Source organism: Oncorhynchus mykiss, chromosome 4 (genome assembly GCF_057628025.1).
Source record: "Oncorhynchus mykiss isolate SJ-2025 chromosome 4, ASM5762802v1, whole genome shotgun sequence".
NCBI classification, from domain to species: domain Eukaryota; kingdom Metazoa; phylum Chordata; class Actinopteri; order Salmoniformes; family Salmonidae; genus Oncorhynchus; species Oncorhynchus mykiss.
The window spans coordinates 56673265-56699633 of NC_143025.1; the positions used below are offsets into that span (position 1 = coordinate 56673265).

General features: G+C 40.4%; 1 protein-coding gene across 2 annotated transcripts; it reads left to right on the top strand.

The window, feature by feature from the left end:
- The first annotated feature begins 215 nt into the window (after positions 1 to 215).
- LOC110522003 (single-minded homolog 1-like) lies at positions 216 to 24414 on the top strand. 2 transcript variants are annotated; one of them, XM_021600045.3, is made up of 13 exons: positions 216 to 2677; positions 3089 to 3636; positions 13913 to 13995; positions 14125 to 14145; positions 14360 to 14449; positions 14672 to 14780; positions 14886 to 14971; positions 15205 to 15404; positions 15944 to 16050; positions 16680 to 16827; positions 19894 to 20059; positions 20465 to 20864; positions 22202 to 24414. In XM_021600045.3, exons 2-13 carry the CDS (start codon positions 3462 to 3464, stop codon positions 22996 to 22998), a joined length of 2382 nt encoding a protein of 793 aa, XP_021455720.1. In that variant the 5' UTR covers positions 216 to 2677; positions 3089 to 3461; the 3' UTR covers positions 22999 to 24414. The 2 variants fall into 2 exon arrangements, with proteins under 2 accessions (XP_021455720.1, XP_021455721.1); XM_021600046.3 differs by lacking the exon at positions 14125 to 14145 and having other exon boundaries at positions 2457 to 2677.
- Positions 24415 to 26369: the final 1955 nt, after the last annotated feature.

The window sequence follows — 26369 nt, forward strand, 5'->3', positions numbered from 1 at the left end:
AACGTGTCAACACATTTTACTAAAATCTAGTCTCAAAATGCGTAGATGTATCATATATGGGTTGTGGCATATACTACATCATAAAATAAAGTGTTACAAAAGTATTTTTATAATCCACAACATAGCTGCTTTTTCAATTTGTTTTGAACAGCACAACATGTCAGTCAGAACGTGGATGAACGACTAATTCTGCAGCGAGACTGTGAGAGCTTGTTGTGTCAGTGCAGTGTCTACAGTTCACGGCTGATGTAACACTGCTGCGTTAAACAACAATAATTAGATTGCCTTTTAGAGAGCAATGCAACCTGAAAGTTGAATTAATCAGCATCCGATCCGTGGTCGCGTAAGAGCATTTAATATGGAAATATATATTTCATTTGGTGAAATTAATTAATAATTGGCAAAACAATAGGCCAAGACTTGCTCCATAACATTATATAGTGTTTACTTTATCGATATATCCATTATTTCAAATGGACTTGAAGACGTAGAGGAGACCTATGTTAAATTGTTTTATTGTCTGAAACCGTTTAATCGGCAGCACATTTCCTCATTTATCGGAGGTTAACTGCGTCATTTTGCTATTTCGTGCGCAACGTGCAACTGGGATTCTTTTCTCTCCCTCTCGCGCGCCGCAGGTGGATTTCGCATTTAAAGCTGGACACCCCATTACCAAAGCCAAGCGCGATGTCTATCCGGGATGAGGATAATAAGATAGTGAGAAATAGGCGGTCAGAATTAATTTAATTTGGGCCTCAAGTGTGTGTGTGTGTGTGTGTGTGTGTGTGTGTGTGTGAGAGAGAGAGAGAGAGAGAGAGAGAGAGAGAGGGTGAGAGAGAAACAGAGAGCATGATTATAGGACGTTTTGAGCAACTTGTTTGTTTCAATTTCTTCAAGTAATTTAGCTTCTAAGGTTTGTGAGATTTGTTGTTTCAATGATGCTACTAAGAAAAAATTACTAATTCGACTTTATATGTTAGTAATTTAGCAGAGCGACTTTTACAGTTACATTTTAGTCATTTAGCAGATGCTGTTAGCCAGAGCAACCAGGGTTAAATCCACTGCGCAATGGCACACCTAGTCGGCATGGGGCTTCTGGCCCAACTCTCTCAACCACTAGGCTACCTGCCGCCCAGTTAGTGCGTTCCTCTTAAAGTAGCGACAACCACGTATCACAGTCATATTATTGCTTGTAATACTGCATATGTGTACGTATACTGACAGTGTTGTAGCAGCAGCCCGGGGGCTGTATTTCATGACAGAGACACCGATTGCATAATATAATTATACAGCACACTTTGCAATAAGTAAACACATTCAAGCTTTGATTGAGATCCAGAGTAAAATAATCTATGCGTTGACAAATCAGTATTTTTCTGTTATTAGATTAAGACTACATATCGCTGATATCCAGTCGTGGATTAACGAATTAATGTTTTTTAAAGGAATGTATAAATCAATAATAGACATACTGTAGACTACAGGCCTAGTACAACTACAACACCATAAAAATGTAGCTTATAACATTTACATGTACATGTACATTTTAGTCATTTAGCAGCGCTCTTACCTAGAGCGTCGTAAAGTATGAGTGCGTACATGTTCGTACTTTTTCCTATAACATGTAGTCCTACACAAAGTTTAAAATGCCAGTAGCATAAAATAAACAGATTTTGAAATAAACATTTTAAACGATTTGGCTAATAAAAAACATTAATTAATGGCCATATGATTCAATTCCGGTAAATTAATACTCTTGGATTTGTGTAAAAAGATAGGTTATTACTTAAGGTAAAACAGCCAAGAACGATTGGCGCTATATCACTCCATGCACAGGCTACTACGCCTATAATAAAGGGTACAACCAAAAATGTGAGGGACAGACAAATCAATTCAGAGACAAATCAATTCAGAAAATATATCTTCTGTAATGTCTTGGCAATGGGCTTATTATTGATCAATTGTATTAAAGTAATTTGGTATGGCACAGCTGCCTATAAAAAGGACACTCAATATGTGACAAAAGGAGGGAGATTAACTGTTATATTGGAGTAAATACAACCAGATTTCGAACTAAGTAGTCCACTCAACAACATAGAAATAAAATATATATATTTTTTTTTTTAAGTCTACCATGCATGTATGCATTGGTGAAGTTCAGAATGATTCTGGTTGGTTTAGCTATGTAAAACACACCACAGATAGCGTAGACTCATTCTCCCATGGATAGCCAATTGTGTTTAGATGTATGATGAGTGAATACAGCTCGCCAGACAAAACAGTCAAGTATGGCACGGTTTCCTCCAGATTCGGCTAAATCTGTGTCAGACGTGAAAGTTTAATACAAAACCCACTTTCACTACGGGTTCCTGTGTATTTCTATCAAGCCTGTCCAATGAGAAAGTCAGTCTCGATACTTGCAGCCAATAAGAGCGCGAGTGGCAGTGGGCTGGTCCTGAGCAGCTCGAGAGCGAGATTGAGATAGTTTGGAGACGAAGTCTGGACACGAATTCCACTCGTCTTGCGTCCCTAATTTAGAGAAGTGTATGCGTGGAATTCCGCGAGGAACTGAGACTAAACTAACTGTCTCGAGTGGTGAACTCGCTTCAGGACAGGTGAAATCCCCTGCGGGCAGCGCGAGAGTAGTGAAAGTTAGAGGATCTTTTTATTCGATGAGGTAAGTAGAAAAAAACATCGACAAAATAGGCTAAAATATTTCCATATTCTATAGGCCTGGTCATTGTAGTAGAATTATCATTCGTTTGTTTATGATGTATTATTACATATTATTTGTTGCAATGTATAATGTATAATTTGTTATCTATTATTGTTATTATTAGGCTATTAGTATTATTATTATTTGTTATTATTATTAAACTATATGCTCAAACAGCCACATTGTAATAAAGCAAAAATAATGCCATATTGTCACATGGATAATCCATTTTTATTTATTTTAGAAAATAGCCTACATGTTTCCATAGTTTGAAAGTAGGCGTTTTGGGATGACAATGCATTTTGTTGATCAAAAATATATTGGTAAGCCTTTAATGATATTATGGCTTGTGCTATGCCCTGTGTTTTTCAGTGCATGGAGAAATGCCAATATCAGTTTACACCGTGGACAGGCCCCTTACCATTCTGAGGGAGAATTTATGTCGTGTGCTTTCAAGAAATTCTTAATTTACACGAGAAGAACACGGGATATCAACTTATCCATTCGGCGCATGTTTCGGTGTAGGAATTCGGGAACCGTATGAAGTGCATTGGAAGTGCTGCTCTCATTTCACTTGACCGTGGCCACAGCGCGCGTTTTAAGGGTGTTAGTTGAAAAGCCAAAATCATGACAAATAGACGAAACGGAAATCGTTCTATATTATGGGTTTGATGGACCGACATGACAGTAAAGGAATGAAAGCCTAACATTTAACAAAAGGAGGGGCAGAGAGCGAGAACACACAATGAAGGAGAAATCCAAAACTGCCGCAAGGACTAGACGGGAAAAGGAGAACAGCGAATTCTATGAACTGGCCAAAATGTTGCCTTTACCCTCGGCTATCACGTCTCAGCTGGACAAAGCGTCTATAATAAGACTGACAACAAGTTATCTGAAGATGAGAATTGTCTTCCCTCAGGGTAAGTATATTTTAAGCTTTAACAATACAGTCTTCTCTTATATAGGCTATGCCATTTGCCATTTATCTGTAGACTATACTTATTTGTATTTTTCTGTGGGCCCATCTCTTACCTGTTTTTTTGTTAGTTTTTTATTTATTCACCTGCATTTTCCTACTGATTATGGTTATTGTGCATAGGTTTATTATGCTACGTTATAGCCCATAACAGCTGTTAATACGCTATATTGTGTAATTATATTTACTATATTTTATTATATTTATATATTATTATATTTATATTGCGATGACACCTAGCAGCTGCTGTCTTTCTGTTGCAGTCATTGCTGATGTTGTTGTTTTATCTTATTAGCCTTTTGATATGTTTTTTTCATCTACCAGTTATTGCTACAATAGGCTACCATGTTGCTACAGTAGGCTAGTGTAATTTCATGCGTGCGTGTGCGTGCATGCGGATGGTCGTCGCAGATCCACGCCTCGGCGTGTCTACATTTAGGCCATTTTCGGGGTCAGGGGATCGAAATGCGTCGAAGGCGATTAGCCACCATCTTCCCTCGATCTCAACAGGCTGCTATGCTGTGTGACTGACAATGACGGCCGCATCAATTATAAAACGCCCTGCGTGCCACTGGCATCTGATCACCTGAGGCGCGAAACAGCGGGAGAAGACCTAATTGATCCACTCAGGTCGCTTTCGATTTTTCCAGATAAAAAATGTCTAGGCCTCTGGGGTGTGATCTCTTCATACTTCTATTCAGTCATACTCATATCTGTTTTTATCACACATGATAGCCTACTCATAGTCAGATTTACTCCATGATCAAAACCCGGAAGTGCACTTTAAATGCTGGTAAAGCTTAAAGTGCTCATTACTGCTGCAAGCACTCAGAGATGCATCTTGGAGGGCATTATGTTCCTTCACTCATTCACAAAGATTGATCAAAGGTTGGTCTACCACCCCAACATATGCAAATGCAGGTTTGACTTACTTCATCCTAGTCAATTGTCAACGACACGGGCTAATTAATAGCCTAATGCATGGCTGGCTACTACTGCCAGCATTTATTTTATCTCCTGATAGGCCTACTTATGCTACAACATTTCCACAATCAAAATATATGACCTGCATTAGTCATTTCATTTTCTAATGGTCTGTTGCTTGGTAAACATGCCTGGGAGAAAATAAATAATAATAGCAAGAACGACATAACGACAGACAAAGTCAGCAATGGAATAATTATACAGACAGAAAAAGTAGGACTACTAAACAACGGCAAGTAGAAAGTCATAATAAACCCTATGGCCTCAGCAAAATCGACAGAAAATAACTAGATTGAACAACAATGACTAGCAATGGATTCTGATTCATACACAATGTTTGGAGAAGGGGAGACTTGTGTCCCGAGAGAAGTGACTGACTGTGAGTGAGTACAACAGAGCGGCGTATGTCTGTCTGGGGAAATGAGGGCTGAGAGAGAGCGGCTTGTTGTAATCCAATCATTGCAGCAGGCTCAACCTATACCCCGCCCGTTCCGGTGTTTGGAGGATATGTTGGCATTGCTGTTGTTTGGCCGGAGAAGAAGTCGAGAGGAGCCAACATATTCAAATAATGATTTACATATTTTCATGAACCCTCGTGTGGTGTTCATGTTTTTGTTTTTCTCCCAATGTTCGCAGGTCTGATGGACTCACAACATTATTGGGTTTTTTAAAACAATACAGCCATAACAATTAATGTAAAAAATACTTAATACTTACATGTTGACTTACATCAGTTAGAAGCAATATAGACAGCATACATGGTTAATATTTGCCATTTACCTCTGCTAGATCACATTTATCAATAAAAGCGCTATTCGTTTTTTCCAATAAATTTAGATTTTTGTAAACAAAAATCAATTATAATCAAGACATGGGTAAAATAAATCATGCTTATCTTGAAGAAATATAAATGACACAAGGTTTTCATCAATATTGATGTTTATTGCTTTGAACGGAAAAAAATTGTACATACAGTGTTTTATGGAAATGATAAATGAACCCCGTTGAACACAAAATAAGGCCGGTCTATACACCACATGAGGGACAGAGTTTTACTGTGTGTGTGTTGCAAATGTATTTTTTTGCACTTGATGCATGTGTACTGGGTCTTCCTGTCCTTCTTTTGTTCACACACATCGCAGTGCTTATTCTTGTTGCTACCGGCTGCAATCTAGAATGATGAAAACACTTAGTTCAGGAATTTTACTAACATCTCACTCACATATACAATTACAGCAGGCCAAGGTAGGAGAGTCAGACACACACGCACATGCAACAATATCATTCACACTTACTTCCGGTATTGGAGTTGTTGGTTCTGTGGGTCGGGCGGATGCGAAGCATCTTCCTCCTGAATCCTCCTCACGAAGGCTGCAGAAGCTGGAGTACTTAGGATATGTTGCCTCCTCTGGATTTGAGGTCTTAACAAAGACTTGCCCAGCTCCACGAGAAAGAGCAGCCTCTTCTGGAACTTCCCTCTGTTCCAATCTGGGTTTAACGCCATCCAGATGGCAAACGCGTTTTACACTGAGATGTCCAAGATGTTGAAGTATATCACAAGTGGCCAGCGTACGGTTCTTCTTTTTCAGCTGTAGCCAGTCACCAGCTTATCTAAATTGTCCACCACTCCTTTTGTGGCATTGTAATCCATTATGATTTCTGTTTTTTTCATGTTCCTGGCCACAAATTCTCCCATCCCTATGCAGCGTACTCAAGAGTACCATATTTTTGCCTTTCTTGGCAGGACACTAGGGACGTGTCGGCTGTGAACACAAACTTAGAGGAATTGAAAGGCCTGTTCCGTGTTTTCAACAGCGGAGGAGGGAGCTCTGGCTTGTTTTTTCATACTGTTCATACCATCGTCAGCTTCCTCTTGGTGAGCTCCTGTCCCAGCTTGTGCAAAGTAAAACAGTTATTGCATGTGATGTTGTGGCCACGGAGTCCCTGTGTCACTTCCAGGAAAACCCGCATCCCTTGGTTCTTCTCAGGGGCTCCTCCATCTACACTTGCAAGTTCCACGCATATGATGAAGCAGCATCACAGGCAGCCCAGATCTTGATTACATATTTTGCAGGTTTATACGGCATGTACTGCCTGAAGGGGCAGCTGCCCCTAAATGGCATAAGCTGCTCATCAACAGTAGTGTTGGGTCCAGGGTTGTAAAACAGGGAAAGGCAGTCCACCCACTTGTCCCATACTGACCTGATTGCAGTTAGCTTGTCTCTCTGCACTGACCTGATTGCAGTTAGCTTGTCTCTCTGCCGCGGAGATAGTCTGGTGTCTCGGGTATTGAAGCGGATAATCTTGGAAATAATGTGGAAGTTTTCCAGAGAACTTGTTGCACGGAAAGGTTCCCTGACAGTTTCTGCATCCCACAGGGATTCTGTGGATTCCCCATTGGATCCAAGAACACCAGCAAGGATAAGAACCCTGAAGTATCCAGGTAAATTAGTTTGGTCCATCTCTCTGCAAAAACACACCTTCCCTCCAAATTAGTGCAGTCCAGAATGATTTTCTGTATGGTGTCTGGGATGAACAGTTCAAAAGAAGACTTGATGTCCTCCATATGAGTGACAGCCATCCGTCGGCCTTGGTTGCATCCTTATCACGTTGGCATTCATGCGGGGTGGCTCATTCCTTGGGCAAGAAGACCATTAAATGTCTTATTTTTTTTTACATCCATATATCTCCTCCTGCAGGCTGCTGATGAGCTGGTTGCTGACTGGCTGGTCCTGGGGCTGGCTGAGTGTCAATCTCATCATATTCTTCCATCACACTGTCAGACTATGAATTGACAGACACAGGACCCTCCTATTCTGAAAATTCTTCATCTTCCAAAGTGGAAGACGCTCCTTCCACACTAGCTTTTTTCTCTACAAAAAAATATTTCTAAGGCCTTCTGAGCAGAGATTATTTTTGCCATACTGATTGATTGTGGTAAGGAACCACACATGCAAAGATATTTATTTGTTGTGTCCCTCAACAAATATGCACCTGACTGGGGTAGAGTGTGGGAAAATACAGCACTTTTTTACAATATACCGAAATAATGTATTGTAATAACATTGTGCAGGTTCCCGCAAGACATTGTGTAGTTTCACACACTGCAAAAGGTAAAGAGTGCATGAAAAGAGGGAGACAGGCTATGTGCTATGTTCAAACAGCAGGCCCAGGGAGGAGGAAGACAGAGTGAGGGCACACAGGAAACCTTTTTATTTCATTTCTACTTGTTTTCAGAGAAAAACACACACTTTCCCTCACTTTACCCTCGGGTCCAGTGGACCCAAACACCACATATGTAATATAAATGTGTAGGAGAGAGCACATGGTGCACTCAATGAAAATGTGTTCTTTTACAAGTTCTTCACAGAAAATGAGCCAAGGCCAATGAGTCTCAGGTTGAATTTTTTGTTTCATTGTATCATTTTTCTTCTAGTAACCTTTGAAAATGTGTCCCACAGACCCGAACACCACACAGGGGTTAAGAATGTTATTTTCAGGAATTTCTTGACACTATTTCATCCTTCCACAAGGATGTCGTCCTGACACGAATCTAGGGTTGTTACCCAAGCAGGCTGGTTGTTCGTTCTATCAGTTCTGTTGGCAGAGACATTAGTTCTGTATCTTTAGACACCACCCAGTAGTTGGTTTTAAATGTCTACTGACTTACTGGCTGGCAACCCCTTACTTGCTAGCTAGCCAACCACGGCTAACATATAGTCGGGTCAAACAGTGCAGCCATAATAACTACAAAGTAGCTGTATTTGCATTTGTTTAAGCTGTTTTCTAGTGACATTTATTTGGATTCATGCAAAAACAATGAGCTAATGATGCTCGATTTCACCTGACATAGAAAATGTGCTCTCTCGTCAGGACACTGTTGTTCAGAGGAGCTAGCCAATAACACAGCTAACACAATCACTTCAAACTGAAGCAGGAAATAACTAGCTGCACTTCATTTAGTTGTACCTGTTTTCTATTGATTTTTTTTTTTTTGTCATACAAGATATGCTGATTCGTGATTTTGACTGGCTGAGAAAAGCTGCCTGCCTGTCTGTCTCATAGCCTACTATGCAACAGCTGGAGATCAAATTTGAATATTGAAACAATGTTGCAAATGCTGGAGAGACAGACAGCAAGGTTTATACAAATCTCTGCTGTTGAAAACAAAATGTTAGTCTAAAAGAAATGTGAGATAATGTCTAGATGCTTTTTATAGTGGAGATCAAGTCTATTAATTGCCTGGCTGGGCTGATTAAACAGTGGATTGCACAGTCAGATAGAACAGAGTAGGCTTTTTAATGTAATATATTTAGCCAGTGGTAACTTGTGGCATAGACACCAGCAGGAATGCGGTTTTAATCAATCAGCATTCAGGATTAGACACACCCATTGTATAAACAGATAGAAGAACTAGCCAAAAGTTGTTTAGAGAACATGGCTCTTCACTTTGTTTGAGTGAAAGAGAGATGAGTACTGCCTGCTGAAAATGACTTTTTTCAGATCACAAATAATTACAAAAAATGATTGTGTCATGTCATAATCCTATTTGGAAAATTCTCCATATAGTTACATACTAGTTTTGTTCAAGTACTGGGCACACCCCTACTATCAATCAAGTTATAGTAACTAGCTTGTCTAACTATCTTAACTGGCATGCTTGCTGGCAAGGTTGGTAGACTTTAGAAAATAAGCAATTACTAAATGTAGGCTACTGAATAAGACTCACCATTTTAGCAGGGATGCAGAGGGCATATTTAGTTTCTTAAAGAAAGAGCACCACCATTCAGGAGGACACAGACAGCTCAAGTGGTATGCTTAGATATGCAGAAAAATGAACACATTTTTGACATAGAATTAAGCATAATAATTATGGCTCCAGGTTGCAGGAAAAAGCTCTTTCAGATGTTTGAAAAATGCTTAAAATCCCCCCCAGCAATCCTCACATAATTTGCTCCCCCTAAGATGTCTGGGGTTCATGACATTCCTGTGACTGGCTACATGGTGAATAATAGGTGTATTTGTGTATTTGCTACACATCTATTGGTTATCTAGGTCTTCACTTTATCTAAACCATAAAGTTTCCAAGTGTTGTGTTTAGGTAAGCTCATGACAAATGCAAGGAATGACGTTGCAAGAATCTGAAGAAAAAAAAGTTACAAAAATAAAAATAGCTTATAGGCCTGTAGCATCTGCCATATCATGTTATGACAGTGTTATCGCAGGTCACCTAAACGGAACAGACACATTGAATTGTTTTCACTTTACGTACACAATTACCGGTGCAAGTTGCAAGAAATCACGAGGTAGGCTACTTAGATGTGATGATACACAGTGACTAATGAGGACGGATGATTACAAAATTATAATAGGCCTATGCTAATAAATTGTATGACAAAGGCCTACTGATACCAAAACCAACACCATTATTTGGAATGCTTTCTCTTGGCTATTTGTAACTTTGCATTATTGTGTTTTTCATAAGCCTATAAGCTATCAGCCATTATGTATTAGAAATCTCTGATTATTGCTAATCAGAATCATCTACAATACATTTTTATTGTGACCAAGTAATTGTGCACATTATAATCAATCAAATTATTCTACATCATATCGGACTCTACCTACTGTACCTGTATTTGAAATAGCAAACATTATATTTGATAACCATTTGTGATTATAAATGAGCCTACATTGTAAAACATTTCCCGTTGATTTTACAGTAACTTACTGGTGACCAGTTACATATGTAAGTTACTGTAAAAAGCAACAGTATATTGTTTTTTTATGGTTTACTGTTGCATTAATTGACCTGCAGTGTCAATAACGCTTATAAAGTTGTTTTATGGTAACAAATACTCTTACCGTGAAGCCTTCTTTGCATATTTCCCAGTGTGCCTTGCCTTTTGGGAGAATTGTACAGTCACCTACCATCCATGGCTGTTAGTGACAGAGACATGGTTCCATCATTTTCAGTCCTGTGGCTTTCACCAAGTGAGTTCCTAGGCGAATGTTATCATGACAATTAAACTATTTTTGACAATACATTATATATCTCATAATCACTTATTTTGATGTCTAGTTTTATCCTAATACAGCTGCCTGAAACTCATGGTTTTACAGGCCACATTAGGCCTGCAAGTAGTGTTGCAAAATTCCACTCTTTCCCAAAATTCCCAGATTTTCCAAAAATTCTGGTCGAACGATTCTGGATTTCCTGCTTATTCCTTCCTGTTTCCAAGACACTTCCAACTGGGATTTCTGGAAAATATGGGAATTTTGGGAAGGTTACAAGTATTTTGCAACCCTACCTGCAAGTCACATTATGCTGGGTTGCAAAGTAATGTGTAATTCCTGTTGGAATCCAGCCAGAGTTAGGATATCCAACCACTGGAATTTTCATTCACCTGCAATTTGCATTGAGATTGACTGTCACGGTTTGGGACATTGGGAGTAGACTATCTAAACCATTTAAACTGGAACAACCATTTCAATAACGGATGCAAAAAAAATCAAACTAACTAATTGGATTAGTTTAGATTTTTATTTAATTTAACTTTGTGTAGAATGCGTTTAATCAATGAATCAATGTACATGCAAAAACACAGATAAAAAATAAACTATTTAAACATATCTACCTGCAGTAGAGCATGCTGGGAAATATGATACAAATTATTTCTAAGACTGTATGGTACCAATAATAATACTGTAGTCTTTTTATGGTACCAAATTATCTTACTGTTATTTTTTTTTAAACTGTTGTTTTACAGTAGCTTACAATTTTACGGTATCAAAAGTTATAGTATTTAATTGACGGTACCATTACTGGTATTTAATATATTGACAAGGGTGTGGGAGGGGAGGGAGAAAGTTGTTCAAACTCAGACAAAATGATGTTGCAATTCGCCTAATTTCCACAAGGGGCCTGCGTTTTACAAGTAGCTCCTATTTTTTGGGTGCTTGTTTTACCTTTTATGATGGAAAATGATTTATTTGTATGATGTGCCTGATTGTATATTTTATTCTATAATATAAAACAGCATGGCCATAAACAAAGCAATGGATATAAATAACAAAACAGGTACCAATTATCTAAGAATATTGGTATATATTTGTAATAATTATTTGCTCAAACGTTTTCTCACTTGCTTTTGATTTTGTTGCCCTGTGCTTTTAGTGTGGAATTCTATTTTGAATATTATAAGTACAGTAAGTGACCTGCTACAGTGTTTTATGTAGTATTTTTTTACGGTAAAGTCCGAAATGAATTTTTCCCAAAATACAATGTTGTTTACGGTATTCTACTGTATTCAATTTATACAGTATGTTTCTATTCACTATATATTAATTTACTAAGGCAATTACATTTTTTTTTTTTTTTACAGTGTACCTATCCTTTAGAAAATCATTATTACGGAAATATGCCTAACTATTTCTTCAGCAGTTGACATAAGTTATCAATTGCTTGTAGAACACATAGCTGAAAAGTAGCCAACAGGATGAATTATTTTGGAATATTATTGACATTAATTGGCTAAATAAACATTTTGATTAGGCCTGTATTGAATTTGATGAATGTTTTGGTATATTTTGTATTTATTTTTTATTGAACCTTTATTTAAAAAGTCAGTTAAGAACAAATTCTTATTTACAATGACGGCCTAGGAACAGTGGGTTAACTGCCGTGTTCAGGGGCCTAAACACTAGACGTTCTTTATGAAAAAAGAAAATGTGCCCAATTAAAATAGTCAAAAATGTGTCTAAAAACAGAGAAAGCCCTAAACCGTTGTCCGCCCAAACTAATGTTAGGCCTAATTGTCAACAGAATAATATTTGTGTAGGCCTACCTGTAATGGGTTATTGAAACTGGGGAACAGCTCAGCCTGTCTGAAACCTCGTAATCATCTGAAAAATATCCCGAGAGCAGAGATGTGAGATGTTAACCCACCGGGCACACACTGGTTGTTTCCAAGTAATTTCAATGAATTGACGTTTGTGCCCAGTGGGAAGTTTCTCTGCTCACATCGACTATTCTATGGTTCAGGGCACTTGACGTCCGTTAAGTAGCACTTCAAACGCCAGGTGCATCTATTCTTTGCCTATTAGGCCTATTTGTAAGACATGTAGGCTAGCCTTAATGCTCATTGAGTCCGCGGTTTCGCTTCTCGAATACATCAGACAAATTAGTAACCTGTACATATTGTGACCCCTGTGATATAGTAGCTGAGTTGAATTACGAGAAAAACAGCCTTTCACCCATGATTGCAGCGGCTAGCAATTTGAATATGACGCATGCAACGAAGGGACAGACATGCATGCACAACAACATATCACATATCAATATTTTATATAATCCTTACATTCATGTCAACATTTTTTAAATAATGTGTCTATAAAGCAGGCCTACTTTCGACTGGTCATGTTGTGGAGCTAAAATTAACAGTAAATTGCCAGACAAAATGTACGGTTTTGCTCAAATTAATTGCGAAAATATCAAATAGCCTGTAGGCCTTGCGTAAAAGAAAAAGGAAACAAATATATAAAATAGGCTATACTCTCCTTGTCCATTATTATAGGCCTAAATCACTGCGTCAAGCTCATTGCAAACCAACGCTGCATGTTGTTTTCAGAGGGAGGCTACTTTGCATGCGTGCAGAATGTAAAATATGTTTTCCACGGCACCTGGGTTAATTTGACTTCTAAACAAATAAGGAGATGAGCTGTGCAAAAGCTATTTCAAATGTTGACCAAATAATTTGTGTATTGTTGTTGAGCTGTGTAAACGCGAAGGGATCGTTTGGACAATATTGAAATGTGAAATGGTGGTGGGTTATTCGAGTCTTTACTCAGACACTGATTGTTTTTGTACGATTAGCATTTTCTATCTGGCATGGCGTTGCGAGAAGAGCCGCTTGTATTTATTTGCATTATCGTGTTTTGTTGGTTCCGTTGAGGATGTCATATGTTTCATGCATTTAAAGTTTTGATGTTCACTTAATTTGTATCAACTTTCTGCAGCATTTTGTTCATCGTACTTAAAAAAAAAATGTTGACACACATAGCTGTATGTATTATTATTATTATTATTATTAAAATATATAGGCGTAGAACAACAGAGAGAACTGGCGTAATAAAAACCAGCATAAAGAAACATTGTCACATGCGTTACGTGTATTATTGCACGACTATATGGTTTGCGAAAAGGAGCTGATATACATACTGGCGCTTTGTTTCAGGTTTGGGTGAAGCTTGGGGTCACACGAGTCGAACGAGAACTTTGGACAATGTCGGACGTGAGATGGGATCCCATCTTCTCCAGGTAATTTAGGAAGCTTAGTCTACCAATTTAATAGAACATTCACTGCAATATGATGGTTTAAATAGCTTGCTAGTAATGAAAATAATCATTCTTAAGATGTATGTAGACATGTTGCATTTGATTTGATAGGTTGGATCCCACATCCTCCAGGTAATTTAGAAAGCTTACTAATTTATATTTTCTAAATTACTGTCAAATATTATATTACAAAAAATAATGATTCTCAAAATGTCTACCTAGTCATGTTCTGTTACATTTAGTTTGATATTTGATCTCACGAATCTGACTGTAATGCATTGAGTGCTCTTGAATAGGCCTCATATTTCTTTGATCTACGCATTAATTTATGCATTTTTTTCTCCAGACATTGGACGGCTTCATCTTTGTAGTGGCGCCGGACGGAAAGATCATGTACATATCTGAGACAGCATCAGTCCATTTGGGACTCTCTCAGGTCAGCACCTGGTCATAGCCTATTCATCTTAGCCTATTTAGTGTTTTTGGTTTGTCAAGTTTTATTTGGTCGAGTGAGTGGAGTCTTTTTTATTTGCTATGCATAAGGCTTAAGAGCTCGTGATATCCATATTACAAATGTTTTTCATGTTCGATATTATGGAATTATGTTTGAATGGTTGAGTGATTAATACTGTTTAATTACCGAGGTAATTCTTAACAGGTAGAGCTGACCGGGAACAGTATTTACGAATATGTCCACCCCGCCGACCACGACGAAATGACTGCCGTTCTCACCCCACATCAGCCATACCACTCACATTTCGTCCAAGGTAGGCTATATGAATATAGACCCAACTTGGAGAGAATAAAACCCCATATAGAATACAGTTTTGTACGTTGGATAATAGACTGATATTTTCAGTCTCCTCTTCCAGAATATGAGATGGAGCGCTCTTTCTTCTTGAGGATGAAATGTGTGCTGGCAAAGAGAAACGCCGGCCTCACCAGTGGTGGATATAAGGTAGACGATTTGCAATGGAAGTATATAGCCTAATGCTGCTTGAAAGTACTATCTATGTTGTATACACATTCTATTGATTTAATAAATGCCAAATTAATTATAACTTAATTAAGCGTAAAGATAGGTGTAAGTATAATTTATGGAAATGTTTAAACATTTACAGTGAGCGTAAAAAATTGACATAAAAAGACTGGACAAAATAGCAACATACCCCCCCCCCCCCCCCCCCCCAGGTGATCCACTGCAGCGGTTACCTAAAGATCCGTCAGTACAGCCTGGACATGTTGTCTTTCGACGGCTGCTACCAGAACGTGGGCCTGGTGGCGGTGGGACACTCTTTGCCTCCCAGCGCCGTGACAGAGATCAAGCTGCACAGCAACATGTTCATGTTCAGAGCCAGCCTCGACATGAAGCTAATCTTCCTCGACTCGAGGTAGGTCTACAGCAAAACATACAAATAAAGCATGGGTTGAAGGATAGGATATGGAGGAGAATAACTGAATTACATAGTCCTATAGCAGGTGTTTTGATGAGCCAGCCATGACATAAACCAGCTAAAGTTGTTTTTTGATGTTTTTTCCACTAGTGCTCTGTGACAGTTGTTAAATGACTATTAAGTCCCCAACTTAATGGAACAAAACAGTATTGAATTCACAAACATGAAATGCTACAATATATTCCATTATTTATGGAGTTATAATGGCTTACTGCATCTAAAAAGTGTCATGTCTTATTATTTTAAAGTGGAATCCTGGACCTCAAGCCACTGGGGTCCACTTTACAGAACGTTCTGTTCCTTCTCAGCATGAAAACAAGTTTGGATCCAATAGAACTCTGAGCATATAATGAATGATACATGGAGGGAGAACAGCGTGAACTTCAATACATGAAAGTCCATGGCTGAAAGAGAGGACAAAAACATTTGCCTTCTCACCCCTTCCACCCTCCTTCTCTCCCTCCTCCTCTCCCTAGGGTGGCAGAGCTGACTGGTTACGAGCCCCAGGACCTCATTGAGAAGACTCTGTACCACCACGTCCACAGCTGTGACACCTTCCACCTGCGTTGTGCCCACCACCTGTGTGAGTTAGTTACAGTAGGTTGGGCCCTGCCTCGTCAGACTACCTTTTACTGGACTTTTGTCTCTTTTCCTTAACTTTATCCCACACATTGAAATACATTTCTGAAATACATTTTTATCAAACGACACAAATATAAAATACACCAGACCTTGGCCTCTAACACACATACAGTATTAGCTAGCTGTGCCTTTCAACACTCCAGAGGAAATCAAAACTTGAGATCCACACCACATGTGGTACTCTGACTTAAAGGGTACCCTTAAAGGGTACAAAGTTAGGATTCAGCCCTTTTAGAACACACACCAGAATGATGGTCAGCAGAGTGCAACTGAGTGCCTCAGACCAGAATATCGGCCATCATTATCAATACATTTTCCAACGGTTCGACATGTGGAATCGAGGACAACAGCCACCGCTCGTTGGCACACAGCAGGTGGTCTCTATAACACACCATGGGGACAGCAAGCGATGGAACGGCCCCCTGCCGCGCTCAGTTGTCAATCATTCATTCAGAATGACCCATTATAGGTCAAAACAATCCCAAATACAAAATATGTCTCCTTTTCTCCTATCTTCTCCCTCCTCCTCAACTCCCACCCCTTCCATCTCCTCTCCTTTGATCCTCACAGTGCTGGTGAAGGGCCAGGTGACTACTAAGTACTACCGTTTCCTAGCCAAACAGGGGGGCTGGGTGTGGGTGCAAAGCTACGCCACCATTGTCCACAACAGCCGCTCCTCCAGACCCCACTGCATCGTCAGCGTCAACTACGTTCTTACGTGAGTCTCATTCTGTTCAATTCAACTCAATTCAATTCAGTTCCATTCAAATCGATTCAAGCTACTCCCTTTCTCTACTTCATCAACATCTGAAGTTGTGGAGGACTAAATATATTATTATCATCATCATCATTATTATTATTATTATTATTATTATTTCAATTGAATTTGATTTGAGTTTATGAAACCCCTCGGGGCAATTAGAATGGCATTGTCAGAGCAGAAGCAACAAATAATTGAATGAATAAACATAACTATCTCCACATACAAAACATGACCTTCTTGTGGCCTGTGATATTAGTGAAATACTGACCTCGTCCCCAGGCTATTGCTCACAGTGCATATAACTATTCAAAGCTGGCCTTAGTGGGATTCACCATAGAATTCTATTACTAAATAAAGTATTTGTCACACAGGCATAATAATGTCTAGAACGGAATGGTATCGAACTCATCAAACATGTGGTTTCCATGTGGTTGATACCTTTACATTGACTCCATTCCAGTCATTATTATGAGCAGTCTTCCCCTTAGCAGCCTTCTGTGATTTGTCATCATTCCTTTTTTGCGAATCACACCGAGGCGTGGCTCTGTGCTTGTGGTGTTCTAGCGTACAGGGAGGGGTAGGGGGAAGGTGTTGTGGGAGATGATTGTTTGGTAGATTAAGCCAAATTAGCCAATGCCAATGCGAGGGGAGGTTCTCCCGACCTTTTTGTATTGGCTAATGAAGGCCAAGTTTGACGCATTGGTCCACCAGACAAGTGTCTGGGAATGAGATCAGTGAAATACCAACAAACTTAGTTCATGACCCCAGCTAGACTGATAGTGGGTAGGGCTGTGTGTACCTCTCACATTCTCAGTTTGTTCCCTTTATGGCCACCTCTATTGCTACACCCTACTTTACACAGAACATGTTTTTTTCGGGTGCGATAAGACCTTTGAGACCAGTAAGATAAACATTGGGGGAAAATACCTACTTTCATTATTGACCTGGTGTCTAAGGAAAGAAAATCTATTTGACAGTAAACCGTAAATCGATAGCCATCTCATACATGCTGCCCGTGTTGGATTTTCATTGTTAGGTTTGGATGATCCAGACCTAGCTCTTTAATCTCTCTCTCTCTCTCTCTGTGTGTGTGTGTGTGTGTGTGTGTGTGTGTGTGTATTCATTTAAGCCGTCTGCATTTCAGCTCTTGTGTATTTACTATTGTTATGTATTTACCGCAAACCCCAACACACTCAGAAATACAACTCAGTAAGGAGTGAGGCTTCTCTAGTGTATTCATACTGCATGTTTAGCTTATATTCAGGATGAAACACGTTTAGCTTGTATTCCGGATGAAACACGTTTAGCTTGTATTCAAGATGAAACACTGAGTTACACTTGGGTTCTCCCTCTAAAAATTGTCTAAAGGTAATACAGATTTGTGTTTTTGCGGCAGATGGAACACTTTTTCCCCCTCAGCACTGGTTTCATTGAATTCCACCCTGTGAGATACACCAACATACAGTAAATAAACATCAAATACCTTTCAAATACTGCTGAATTTTACAATACATACTAGACCAGCAAAGCCATTTCATCACCTTAACCTACAGCATTTTATTCCATCAGTTCACATCATTCCATTAATAAATCATGATTCTGGGATGGAGAGCCAGTGGCTTATTTCAGGTGGGAGGTGGTCTGACTTTGACCCCCATGTGGAATTCAGCTAACACAGCTGAGTTTGCACAAAAGCCTATATCAGCACTATTGGCTCTAGCATAGGTCACCGAGAGGACACATAGGATGGAGAACCAGTCACTGCTACTGTACCTGCAAGAGCAATAACCATGTTTGTGTTTCAGTTAACACCCTATTCTCTATAGTGCACGACTTTTGACCATGGCCCATAGGGCTCTGGTCAAACGCAGTGTACTATGTAGGGAATAGTGTGCAATTTGGGATGCCCCCTATGTCTCACAAAACACTGACTATCCAAATATTGCCTTTCCCATTGCAAGGTGCCACACACATAAAGAGCGGGTCATATTAAGAAACATACTACAGCAACTGGTTGAGTGGGGTCAGAGACAGGGAACATGGGTTTAAAATGCCACGTGCTGGTATTACATACTGCTGATGTGATAAGTTAAGAATAGGGCCATGTTTGCAGAGTGTTTGACACAGGAACCGCTTCATGACTTTGAAGTCTGATAGAGTTCATTCCCAGGACAGTGGGTTAGAATGCTAAGGTGGTAGATGCATTATATGATATGTACATACAGGTGACACATGAATAGTCAATGTTGTGTTATTCAATCTGGGAGGGGGTTGTGTGTGTGTGTGTGTGTGTGTCGGGGTACATTTTCACCTCAAGAGAATGTAAGATGAGACTGAGGGAGTAGATTCACAACAGGCATGGTGTTGACATTATGGGAATGGTTATAATTTGTGTGTGAGTGGAAGTGCGTGTGTTCTGACAATGTTTGTGCAGTAGCAATTCATTATTAACTTTTCTTCGGGTGTTGGTTGTGTTTCTCACAAAAGGAGGGTTAAACTAGGTTGAGAGATTATCTTATATAACCTACTCATTTCTAACTCATCCCATTAATAAATGAATCAAAACTCCAAAGAAGGTGTTTGTGAATTATGTCTCTCTCACTGTCTCTGCCAATATTTGCTATTGATAATGGTATATATATATATATATATATATATATATATATATATATACCATTGTCTCTGCCAATATTTGCTATTGATAGTGAGAGAGACATAATTCACAAACACCTTCTTTGGAGTTTATATATATATATATATATATATATATATTGGAGAAATTACTTATTGTACATCATTTTATATACTGTATTGCCACAATTCTGTGAAATAACATGTTTTAAATGTGCTCACTACGTGTGCAAGTCACACCTCTCTGAAACCCTGATGAAGGTCTATTGAGCAAAATGTTGGTTGAGGGATCCATTGAATTGTTCATGGAGTATTCTGGATTACTATTGCGCCAGAGTTCCATCTTTTTTTTGCTAATGTGCTCGCTCTCATCTGTGTCTGTGTGTGTAGAGATACTGAGTATAAGGGAATGCAGCTGTCCTTGGACCAGATGACCCCTAGCAAGCCAGCGTTCCACTACAGCAGCCCTCCGAGTCGTACAGAGGAGAGGAAGGGGACCAAGTCCCGTATGACACACACCAAGGCCAAAATCAGAGTGTCTCCCTACCCACAGCAGGTAAGACACTTGGTACCGGTGTGGTGTACACAGTGATACGATTAGAACAGGTCTGATTATTTCGCCCGTAGCCACAAACTCTCTTAAGCCCGGCAAGACGGTGCCTCTTTACAATGACGTGATACATATTTGATACAAATTTGACACTTGTTCTAGGCAAGGTGTTGTAACAAACTAGTATCCTGAAATACATGCACCAGAAACAAGGCAGACTTTGTGACTTGACAGACCAGAATACATGACTAGTGTGCAACATTCTTCATCAATAATCAGTATAATGTGTCTTTAAGGTAAACATCACAGAAGATGGAGAGGGTGTAACACCACCTTCTACTACTTTAAAACGTAGTTTAAACCTTGTACATTCCAAGTTCTAGTTTCCAAACATGTTCAACTTTTCTCCAGTTTTCAGCCTTTCACCCCGAGCGTTCCGAGTCCGACCAGGACAGCCAATGGGGAGGCAGCCCTCTGACAGAATCTGCCTCCCCTCAGCTGCTGGACCAAGGTGAGGGAGCGGAGGGCGGGGCCTGTGCCTACAGACTCTACCCGGACTCCGGCTCCCTCTGCTATGGCCTGGCTCTCTCCGAGGAGGACCTCACGCACAGCCACAACCACTCCCACCATCCTGCCACTGCCTGCGACAGCGGTGCCCACTGCCAGGCTGGCCGTTACTTCCTGGGCGCTGCTCCCCAATCTGGACGGGAGGCCTGGTGGGACGCAACACGCTCCGTCCTCTCCCTGCCCAAGTCGTCTTTGGAGAATGGCGAGGGCTACGACCTCACTTCCTACCACAGCGTGGTCCATGGTGAGGCGTTAGGGTCACAGCCATCTGGTTAGAAAATCATCAAACGTCACTTTTCCCTGGTAGCTCCTTGATTGAATAGGCCAAGGGCATTATGGACCATGGGAAGTTGTTTACCATCTGTTTGCAATCATTTCCCACTGTTCAAGAAAACTTATTTCATCTTTCATGTCCTCAAACTGAGAGACAACTCCCAAAGATGCTGCTGCCAGGAATGTACTGTCTATTAGGGATTTACATGACTTGTTCAGTTGTATGCACATTATAAAATATAATTTCACGCTTACTGTGCAAACAATAGTTGAAACAGGTGCCAGCTAGGTCATGTGGATGAATGACAAAATGTAGTCCTCCATTCCAGTCCTATTTTAAGTTTGTATTAAAAACCCCTAGAGTCGATGTCCGCGCCCCAGTTTAAAACGAATTAGCATAATAACATCTATCAGTTTAAGGTGGAGATATCTGCATTGGATGTGTCTCAATCCACCGCATCTGCCCGATGTCGCACTTCCGCATCTGCGGTGAAAGGTGACAGAGCCAGAGTCAGACCCTGAGACATTCTGAAAATCGGTCTGCTCACAAAATCGTCTGCAGCATCCGAACGGTTTGGCCTTAAACCCTCACAAACACAAGGGTGTTCTCCATTTTGTTCTACGACCCCCACATGCGTCTTGGGACTCGTCTGAAGTCGGTACAGCCGATCTGTCAACTTCTGTCTGTAGCGTCCGAGCAGTTTGGGCTACACACTAATATGACACATTTTGGAAAGGTGAGACTCTCACGAACATGTACATGTGGGTTGTTTTGCTCTAGGACGACTCGTCACGAGACTCATCTGAAGGTCCCCCGGTACAAGTGGAGTGCCAAAAATAAGGGGTTAAATACAAAAATGATTCCCGATCTTTCTTAAATCTCTCAGAACAACCTTCCTTTAGATTTTTTGCTGGGACTATCTGTTGTTTCATGTAGTGAATCTGTTATTCAATGCATTTTTATGGGCTAATAGCAGTAAGGCCCATTTCATCAAATCATTTATTTCGATTTGTTGCGGATACATCAAGGGGTCTTAACATTCTAAATCAAATAGCTAAATGATCCTCCGTCTTAAAACAATTCCATATAGCTTAGGCAGGGATTAGACTGTTATGGGTTAATTGCAGTCATAGGCACTAACTCACATGAGTATTACATAAATATGCAATAAATCCATGTACTGTGAAAAGCATAACAATATGTACATTTGAGTTTGGGATGGCTCTAAGAGTTTTGTTGGTATTATTATTACATACATTTTGAGATTTTAACCTTGGATTTCTAAACGTTGCCACTTTGTCTAACAGGAAGGGGTCACTGGGACGAAGAGAGCGTGGTCAGCTCACCAGAAGGGGGCGGAGGCTCCACCAGTGACTCGGGCGAGCGTTGCCGCGATGGCACTGGCAGTGACCATTTCCGAGCGAGTCCTCAGGAGCCCAGCAAGATGGAGACTCTGATCCATGCCACGCAGCACATGATTAAGGAGGAGGAGAGCCGTTTGCAGCTGCGCAAGGGGCCACTGGACGCCCTGGGCCCAGTGGGGGGCCCCTCCAACAACAGCCCCTGCTCCTTCACCCCCTCTACCCTGCCCCTCCCTCAGGCCGCCATGCCTGGCGTGGTGTGCCGCGGGCCGGGGGTCGCCAACGGCATCAACCTCACCCTCACCTCCGAGCGCCTCTATCCCCGCGATGATGGCAGCAAGGTTTTGGATTCCCATGGCAACATCGACAACAACACAGCCAGTCCGGCGTCTCTGTCGCGCCTCAGCAGCCCCAGCACCGATGGGATCCCCAGGTCAGGCCTGTCTGTCTCAAAAGACTACCTGCATGGTCAGACAGACGTCTCACCCCACCACCACCCTCTAGGGCAGCAGGGGAGCCCACTGCCTTACCAGGCCCAGGAGATGCAGCCCCTGGACAGGCATGCTGCCTACGCCCTGACCGGCTACTCCCAGGTGCACCTGTATGACGCAGAGAGCCTGAGGAACTACTCGGGGCTGGGCTGCGGAGGGGCTCAGTACGACATGGTGCCCCACATGAGGATGCAGGCCGACCAGATGCAAGGACACAAGGGCACATCAGTGATCATCACCAATGGGAGCTGACCATACATAACGGACAGATCCATCCTAGTGTCTCAATGATGGAGTGTGTATGTGGGACTTATGAACTGAATCCTTTCTCATACAGTTCGGCCTTTTCTTTTTGTTTCTTTTTTGCGCCTGACATAGGATATTCCCCATAACACCGGTCTGCTCTGTTACACTTCACTGTGCCCTTGAGAGCCCAGACCCAGCAAGCAAAGCTGGTTGCAATGATGTCAGGCTGGCAGCTTTTGTTATGCCTTAGTCAAGTTGTATACTGATAATAAAAGGTCATTCTTTCAATGCCTTTTTACCGACCAGAAAAATATGTCTTGACCTGGTTGTAATTTGGTTACCTACTGAAATTGTAACCAAAATATGACATCATTAAAAAGACATCGTAGCTTGTCATCTTGTTATCTGACGTCTACAAACCAGTTTACAACCAGAAACTGACGTAATTATGACGTTTCATTACAAATATTGCCCTCTGGACAATTGAATTCCCCCCCCCATGCATTGAACTGAGACGCTGCAGAATGACTATTCAAGTTTTCAGTGAGTTTTCAGCTTGGTTAAAGATAAACCCAATGTTTTAGGCCCAACATAGTCATGCACCAGTAAGTAGGTCTATGGGAGTGAACTCTCACCTTTTCTCATGGTAGTAGACAATATGCAATTCAATTGCATTTACCCCCTTGACCTCAACTGATTTAGTATTGCTTAACTTTCTCAGAAATACTTCAAAATTATTATTTTTTTAATTAAATGCCAATGTTTTTCCATATTTATTAATTGTGTCGAATAAAATGATTTTTATTTAATCTAATTTTTTCAAAGTACAACGTTTGGTGGCAGGGTTGCTTTAGTTTCAAAGTTTGCATTATCTGTGTACCCCTTTGAAGGATTATATATTATTTGCCCAATTTCCCCTGTTAGTAGAAGTTCTAAAAGGATACTGTGAGATTCTGGCAATGAAGCAGTTTTTCTGCTTACCCCTAGGTGTATGCTAGTGTATGCTACTGTACCTGTAGACTTCCAGTCATTACGCTAGTTAGCATTGGCTCGAGAAACTACCTCTAACTTCCTTCTTACTGCACGCAGAGGCATAAAAATTGTATACACAAATTCATCTGACTCTGGGTAAGTCAAAGAATTCATAGACAGAATCTCGCAGTATTCCTTTAAGGCATGACATCAATGTGTATCACTTTAAACTTCTGGTGCTTCTTCATGTGTTTCAAATGAGAAAATAATATTGTTCTGTTTCACTTTTCGTATCCCGAAAATATGTAAAGAATCTCTTGTCTAATTTTATTTATGAAGTAAATATGTTCAGAAATTGCTTTCTTTTTTTTTGGACAACAGGTCATAAGAGTATTTATTAACTGGGGATAAAACATATTTTGATTCTAAATACAGGTGCAATCAAACCCTCTTTGATGTTGTGATTTTAATTTAGCCTTTAATGTGTGGGAGGACTCAGTTTGATCAAACGAGTGGATACAATTTGTTAAATAACACTGTGCTGCTCTAAAAGTAACATTTGAAGCTACAGTTATTTTGGTTGTAATTTGTTCCAGTTGACAGTTGGCCTCATATCACTCCATCACAGCACACAGCCTGCATTACTCACTTCCGCTTTAAAACCTCTTGATGTACCCATCCCGTTAGCGGGATCATTTTCGTCAACATCTGCTGAATTGCAGAGCGCCAAATTCAAATTAAATTACTAAAAATATTAAATTTTCATGAAAACACAAGTGCAATATAGCAAAACACAGCTTAGCTTGTTGTTAATCCACCTGGCGTGTCAGATTTCAATAAAGCTTTTCGGCGAAAGCATACCAAGCGTTTATGTAAGAACATCTCTCTCAGTAGACAAAATATTACAAACAGCCAAGTAGATTGGTCACGAAAGTCAGAAAAGCAATAAAATGAATCGCTTACCTTTGATGATCTTCGGATGTTTGCACTCACGAGACTCCCAGTTACACAATAAATGTTCCTTTTGTTCCATAAAGATTATTTTTATATCGAAAATACCTCCATTTGGTTGGCGCGTTATGTTCAGAAATCCACAGGCTCGAGCGGTCACGACATCGCAGAAAAAAATTCCAAATAGTATCCGTAATGTTTGTAGAGACATGTCAAACGTTTTTTATAATCAATTCTCAGGTTGTTTTTACAATATATAATCGATAATATTTCAACCGGGACTGTAGCTTCTTCAATAGGAGAGAGAGAAATGTCTGCTCCACTCTGTTGGCGCATGCAAAACGCTGCTGGCACCCAGCTATCCAATGAAGCGGTGATCTTTCTCGTTCATTTTTCAAAATAAAAAGCCTGAAACTATGTCGAAAGACTGTTCACACCATGGGGAAGCCATGGGAAAAGGAATCTGGTTGATATCCCTTTAAATGGAGCAAAGGCATGCTATGGAACAGAGAGCTTTCAGGAAAATATCAGTTCTGTAATACTCATAGACAATATTTTATAGTTTTGGAAACTTTAGAGTGTTTTCTATCCTAATCTGACAATTACATGCATATTCTAGATTCTGGGCTGGAGAATTAGGCAGTTTAATTTGGGTACATTTTTCATCCAAACATCAAAATACTGCCCCCTACACTCAAAGGTTAAAATGTTCTTGCCTTTTCCTCTCACTTACAGTAAGACAGTGCCAGGAGTATAAAAGGGAATGCATACGGTATGTTCCTGCCATAGGGTTCATTCTGACTTGCACATTTAAAAACTTTGACCTCACTTCAGCTGTAGTCCTCTGATGTTTTTCTAATGTAGTTAAGTTATTCAGATGTAGTCGTCCACTGGCCTGCCTGATTTAAAGGCCTCCTGACTCTGCCTGGCCCCTGAGAGTGGAGTTCCCATCACGCACTCTTGACGTTTGCATGTGATGGGCTGCCAGGGACTGCATGTGTCCCCCGCCAGCCAGCACTGATGTTCCAGGATGTAGAGCCTTTACACCGCTCTCTGTTGTCATCTCCAGATGAAGGCATAAGAAAGAGAGTGTGTGTGAGAGTTCATGTGTGTTTTCCAATGTATCTAAAGGGGGATTAGGGCTGCAGTCCACTGGCCCCTTGCCTGAAGTGCATTTGAGGCATTCACATGCAGAGCAGGCCCCCCAACTCCAGCCAAATACTGGGGCCATCGCCCAGAGCCAACACTGCTCCATTAATAACCCAGCTACAACCCGAACAGCCGCCTCTATCCTCCACACTTCTTTGACATATTCAAACAGCATATCAAATCCATCGGAGCCAAGGACTGATTGTAAATGGACGTTTTTTTAGATGTCATTTTAGCGACTAAATAACAACCAAAATGTGACATTGCCAGGCATCTCGATATTATAAAAATATATATATACTGTA

What these genes read in the sequence shown, in the direction of transcription:
- LOC110522003 (XM_021600045.3), top strand. Translation starts at nt 3,462, where the DNA reads ATGAAGGAGAAATCCAAAACTGCCGCAAGGACTAGACGGGAAAAGGAG. An exon ending in CTAATCTTCCTCGACTCGAG is followed by an intron (nt 15,405 to 15,943) that starts GTAGGTCTACAG and finishes TCCTCTCCCTAG; the next exon opens with GGTGGCAGAGCTGACTGGTT. An exon ending in TGTCTCCCTACCCACAGCAG is followed by an intron (nt 20,060 to 20,464) that starts GTAAGACACTTG and finishes ACTTTTCTCCAG; the next exon opens with TTTTCAGCCTTTCACCCCGA.